Genomic DNA, 6,013 nt, shown 5'->3' with positions numbered 1-6,013 from the left:
TTTTTTTTTCAGCTAAAAATACGGGTTTTATTTTTAGTCCCAAGACCCATATCAGTACACGATGCAGAATAGCCCCATGTGGCTCCTTCAGACTGCAGAACTATTCTTGGCTGTTAGGCACTGCTGAAGGTACAATCGTTTTTAGCTGAAACAGTTTCACTCCAATCGTGACGTTAGCTACAGCCCGAGTAGCTTTCTCCCTCCCCTTCTAGGTGAATATACACTTGTCATTGTGCACTGAACACCAGCCAGAAATGATGCAACAGTGAACACAAGTGATTCTTCCGAGCTAATGGGTTGAAAGCCTGTGATTCTTGAGGCCTATTTTTAGCTGAGAGCAACAGAGGACTACCTCACCCGAAAATCTTAGGGTGGAGTTTCTCCTTTGGGAAGCTGGTGCAGAAAAGCAATGCTCCCTGGCAAAGCTCTGGTCCCTGGTAAGCTGCATTCAGTCCCCCGGTCGTCACAGCTTGAGCCAATACTAATAAAGGTGTAGAAGGGGAGAGAAGCAGCACTGCATTTCAAGTAAGAGCTCCCAACTTCACTGCAGAAACAGCTGTGCCTTGTTATTTTACTTATCGAATATGAGTTTGAGTGCTCAAAAATACTTTCACATGCTCTAAGACAAGCTTTATCCGAGATGGGAGATGTTCAGCACTTGTGGAAGTTTTTTTATCCTAGTGAGCACAAACACTATGTTACTGAGACAAAAAAAAAATAAGCAGAGAGCAGCTGAAACGTGCTTTATCTGCAGAGCTTGGCGTTGCTGTGAAATACCTCAAGGAAACTCAGTATGTTGGTATAGCACATGCATCCTAAATCCTCCACAACACTCATTCAAGCAGAACAGGGAGCACTTCACAAAAACTCAAGGCTCTACCCGTGCTGTTAAATTCCTGCATGGTTCAATTACAGAGTTCAGCAGCCCCAGCAGCCAGACTCGGTACCAAGGGCATGGTGTACTTCAGAGCTCTGGATTTCTGTGCCAACTCATCCTCACTCTTAGAAATCCAAGTGCAGGGAAGTGACATCCCTAACAAACTAAAAACCTTCCTTATTGACCCATTGTCTTCACCCATCCTGTCCTGGAAGCCAGAGCCTGTCTGCCTCGGTACAGTAGTGGAGCTACAAACACAGAGCACAGCTTTGAAAAGAAGGAAGATGCTCAGTCATGTTTCCTCGTGCCACCCCCCACGTTTCTTTACTTGGAAAAATAGCTCCCCTGTCTGTCTGTGGGCAACAGGGATTCTGTCTGAGAAGAATCAATGTCTTCCCAGCAGTCTGTTTTCCATATCCTCGTTTGTCGTGTTTCTAAAAGCAATGAAAACAGCAGCAAAGCAGGCAAACACCCAACTGCAGTGTTTAAAGTCACTCACTTCAGTGCATCTGTCACCTCCGGTGCCTTCTGCTGAGACAGACCACCACAAACACATTGATGTTTCTGCAGCAGTTACTTTTAGATGTCTTTCCCACATGGCAAGCTGAGTTTGCAATGCAACAGCAAAGCACTCCAGTTACTCCACTCTGTTTTGCAAGTTATTTTTCTGGATGCTCCCATAAGGTTCAAATGTTATTTGGCCACCATAAACCTCACAGATAAACCCTGAACCCTAAGCCAGAAAGAGCCTGATCCCACTGCTTCCCTTTCTCTCCACTGTGCTAACACTGAGCCTTTTAGGTGAGACTTTCTGCCACCACACGCTGTCCCCTGCAGCCAGTGGCAGTGGCTGTGATGGGAACATCCTTGAGCAATACACCGTGAGCTGAACCCACCCCGAGAGCTGTCTGAGGGGCTAGTGACTCCTCTACTGTACTTCTCCTACTCTGGGAAATGTTAAACAAAACTCCTTCAGGGATCAAGGACTACCTGGAGTTCCCATTCTAGGAGATATGGGACCTGAGGCAAGTGTTTCTCCCTTCGGAGGCCCAAAAGTGCTTCCATCAAGCCCCTAAAGGGCTTTCCATTGAATGTCTCTATGTGCCATCACAAACAGACCTAAGAGCCACTTGAGGCATGTCAGGAGCACCAGACAGGTATGGATGTACCAGCATCACTGAAGAGAGCTGGGATTGCCAGGACCTTTGAAAGCCACCTGTGGTGACATCAGGCATGAAAGGACAGAGCACCAAGTATGGGAATATATTCATACAGGTACAAACAACTGAGCATGGTCACACAGGCACTATATTAGGTGAGGATTTAGCTAGACAGTTTCTTTTTAGTACTTCTGCATAATGACTGTTATTCAATCCATTAATCGTCAGCAAAACAGACCAATTTAGAAAGCAATTTAAAAATTTCCCAATGCCAGTTTTGCAAAGCTGATTTCAAAACATACATCGCTGCAACTTCTGAACAGATGTACATCAAAAGGCACTTACTGCTCACTGCACTGCACGAAGGCCCCAGCCACCAGCACCTGCCTGAACTGAGCAGGGCTAACCACGGACACTGCTCATTTCCCAAGTGAAACTCGTCAGCTGGAGCTCGATTCAGTTAGAATAAAACCACTGGAGCCCTTTTTCCACCCTTCTCCTGCAGCCCCAGGCTCCTCACCCAGCTGTACACACAAAGCTGCACGAGTCAGCAGTGCTTGCTGTGCTGTGGTGAAAAGAAAGCAGAGAACTGCAGTGCTGAAATTTTCCTGCGGAAATCGAGACTCAGGAACCTTCACCTTGATCTTCCCTGACCTCTGAAACCTGAGGGCTCACAAGACACACAGTGAACTGAACACTGACTGCTGTCAGTGCATAGAGCAGAGCTGCACCAGCAAAATATTTACAAGTTCCATTTCATCACTGGGCCCAAAAGGACATACGGTTACACCTCCTGCCGAGCCCCCTCTCCAGTCTGGCTGTGCCAGCAAAGCTCAGCAGATCAACAGTAGAAACAAGATGCTTGGACACATTTTCAGATGTTCATGTATTTTTTATCTTCTGCTTCCCTTCAATAAAGCCAGAAGGGGGAAATCCAGATGAAGCTCCCAGCTGGAGCACTCCTGGGCCGAGACACTCACCGGCTACTTTAAGACAAGGAAAGGCTGACAACCTTCAGGTGTCAACACAGCAGTGGGCAGTATTCCAAACACACAGCCACGTCCCTTTGAGGAACTGTAAACGTTAGGGCTTTTGGCACCAGAACTGCTGTACAGCAGGGGAAGAGCTATCGAGCAGGGCCGAACCCATCCAAGCCAGGGTGCCAAGCCCTGGGGATCACTGCTGTAATCTCTGGACACAAGAGTATATTCAGGGACCTGAAATTAACCACAGAGAAGACTGAAGATAACAATGCTTTATTTGTACATGTCAGCAACAGGAGAAATAACTGAAGATGAAATTATTTGCTTTATCGTAAAGTATAAAAACATTTAATCATAAATATTTAGCTAAAAAAGCGTGATTTATAAAATATAATCTGTGAAGATATATACACAGTGTAATTGTTTAGCAATCCTTTCACCTGACATTAAAGAGGACAGGTTTTTCTATTTATTATTCCACACTCACAGTTTAGTGCTCACAGTTTAAGAAGCAAAACAGACAAGTGAAGAGACGACTGGTGAGTTTTGTTCTGGAAAGAAAAGACAAAAATGCACAAATTGGGGCAAGAGCAGAGGCAGAATTTGAGCAAACCCATGTCTCAAGAGAGGGCTCTGATGGAGCAGAGCTCCCGTGCTGTGACCTACAGCATGTACCTCCAGGGAAGCAGAGGGCATTCAAACATTGGTGCGCGAGTTTCCTGTGTTGCAAAAGAAAATGGCTAATAGCGTAGTGCAAGCCCTCTGAGTTCAGTTCAGCTAAACGTGCTCACTTCACTGCCCTTCCCTTCTTGAGCAGGGACTGCTCAGTATGCTGTGCTGGTGTCCTCTGTCCTGCCTCTAAAGAAATCAAGCAATGTCACCTTCGTGATTCGGGCTATGAGCAAATTTCCAAACAGAAAACCTCAGTGTGCCATCTGATTGCATTGTCCAGCTGGCAATAGCCCTTAAAAACAGATACAGCTGCCTAAGGCTGGAAAATAGAGTGAAGCTGCACAGTGCACTAAATGTGACGGAATGCAAAAGAAGATAAATGGTCAGGCAACTCAGTTTTCTACTCCTTGTTTGAGAGAGCCAGCTTCTTCCCTTCGAAGTCTTGGCAATCTTGCCTCTTCTGGAAGGGTTTGTTACTATGGCACTTCAGAGAAGAAAACTGGAAGACTCTCCAACATGCTGGCCAGCAGAAAATGCTACAGGAAATTACAGTGAATTTGATCCACATCCCTAGTAACTATCTTTCTCTCTTCACAGTGTTTTCACAGTGCCTGTGGCACGGGGTTTTGAGGAAGAAGAAAAGGGTGACAACACCCAACAGCAGTACAGGAAGTCAAGCTGTACTCTGTACACCCTGATTTACACAAGACCTCACTACTTGCCTGTAAGCAAGGAATGAATTAACACAGGATTAAGTGAAAAAGGATGTATAGGAAAGAATGAAGTGGACAAACACGATGCTGATCAGTGCTCACCCATGATTTGCTACCTGCTGTTTCTGCTTCAAGGTGATGTGCTCCTGACAGCTCAGAGCAAACAGCATGTGCACAGCTCCTATGGTTCACATCGTTGGGAATACGTGGTAACTGCAAGAGTTGTGCCCTTAGGAACTCAGAGGATCTTCATGAGAGGAAGGCTAGCGAAGCTGTAGGAAGTTTTAGGCAGGATCCACGCAGTTCTCTCCAGGTAGAGCCGTGATCTGGGAAACGTACCAAGTCATGTGCAATCTCAGAGTGCATCCTGGCTGTTGGGTTACTGGGTAAATGCAGACTTCAACTCCCTGAACGCTGCTCGGCGGTGCTTCCTTTCCTCCTCTTCCCGCTTTCGCTCATCCTGCTCAGCTTTGATCTCTGCTTCAAACTTACTGGCAGAAGAGAGGGCTTGAGCCTTTATGGGAGAGGGAGAGAGAGAAAATAAATGAGCGTCAAACCTTGCATCAGAGGGAGAGCCAGAGCTACTCCCAGATGAGCAACACAGAACTGTTTGCTGCACCTTGCTGGGACACTCTGTCAGGATAGGTCAAGTATTAATTACACTGCAGTGCTTGGGTATTTCCACCTGATACCTGTTAGCTTGACTTTAACGTCAACAAAAGAAAGGTCATTTACTAATAAGTCACTAAGAAGTGACCAAAACAATGCCATCAGTACTGGGCCACAAACATTATTTCTGTCTACAGGCAGCAGAGCATAAATTTTGAGCCTACAGTGGGAGAAACTACTGCAGAAAACAGCCTCTGAATCACAGCCAGATCTGAGAACATCATACGACACCATGGATAATCTGCAGATCAAAGAGACATTGTTTACTTGCTGGCTATTTTTCCAGCTTTCATCTCAGTACATCTGCTGTGCAATAGCTGTGTTATGCTCTTGGGAAAAAACTTCTTATATAAACGAGCAGGATTATTTTCTCTCAATCAGAGCTTTCAAAAACAGTGCTTTGTCAGCTTTGAATGGTGCAAAGCTCTTTCTGCCAACCCCAGGACCTTGCAGAATAATTTTGATTCCAAAGGTTACAGAGAGCTGCTCAAGAAAAGAGATGTCTGAAATCCTATACTCAAAAATACTCCATTCACCACCGAACTTGGAGTGCTCTGGTTGAGGGAGACTTTGCAAAATGGGAAACTCTGTCCCTACTGCATTAATTTCCAGGACACTTTTGTCTTTAAAAGCAGTCAGCCAGCTAGTCCTTCAGCACTGCCAGTCACAGCGACACAGCTCAGCCAGTCAGCTCTACCAGGGTAAGACCTAGAGTGGAGATGGCAAAGTACATTCTTCTAGTGTTGACTGATCCACAGAGAGGCTGTAGCTAGAGTCCGGCAAAGCTTGAAGGGAAAAGCTGCAGCTGAGTTTTGTCGTGTTTCTCTGTGCCACACCATACCTTAGCTTCAAAGAAGTTCTTGGCTCCTTTGACTCCCTCAATGGATACATCTATCTCTGAGAGCTTCGCAAGAGTCAACAGGCCGCTGTCCTCCTCAA

At 45.9% G+C, this 6,013-nt stretch overlaps 1 protein-coding gene across 1 annotated transcript; it reads right to left on the bottom strand.

The window, feature by feature from the left end:
• Positions 1-4,784: 4,784 nt before the first annotated feature.
• LOC103808718 (EF-hand domain-containing protein D1-like) lies at positions 4,785-6,005 on the bottom strand (the record flags this gene model as incomplete). The annotated part of the gene is made up of 2 exons (XM_009081520.1): positions 4,785-4,919; positions 5,916-6,005. Coding segments are annotated over 2 exons (225 nt in total), but the record flags the coding sequence as incomplete, so codon positions are not given.
• Between the last annotated feature and the right edge of the window lie 8 nt (positions 6,006-6,013).

The sequence above is a fragment of the Acanthisitta chloris genome, unplaced genomic scaffold, assembly GCF_000695815.1.
Source record: "Acanthisitta chloris isolate BGI_N310 unplaced genomic scaffold, ASM69581v1 scaffold6949, whole genome shotgun sequence".
NCBI lineage: Eukaryota > Metazoa > Chordata > Aves > Passeriformes > Acanthisittidae > Acanthisitta > Acanthisitta chloris.
The sequence above is the reverse complement of the archived record's forward strand: the minus strand, read 5'-3'. Positions and strand labels throughout refer to the sequence as shown.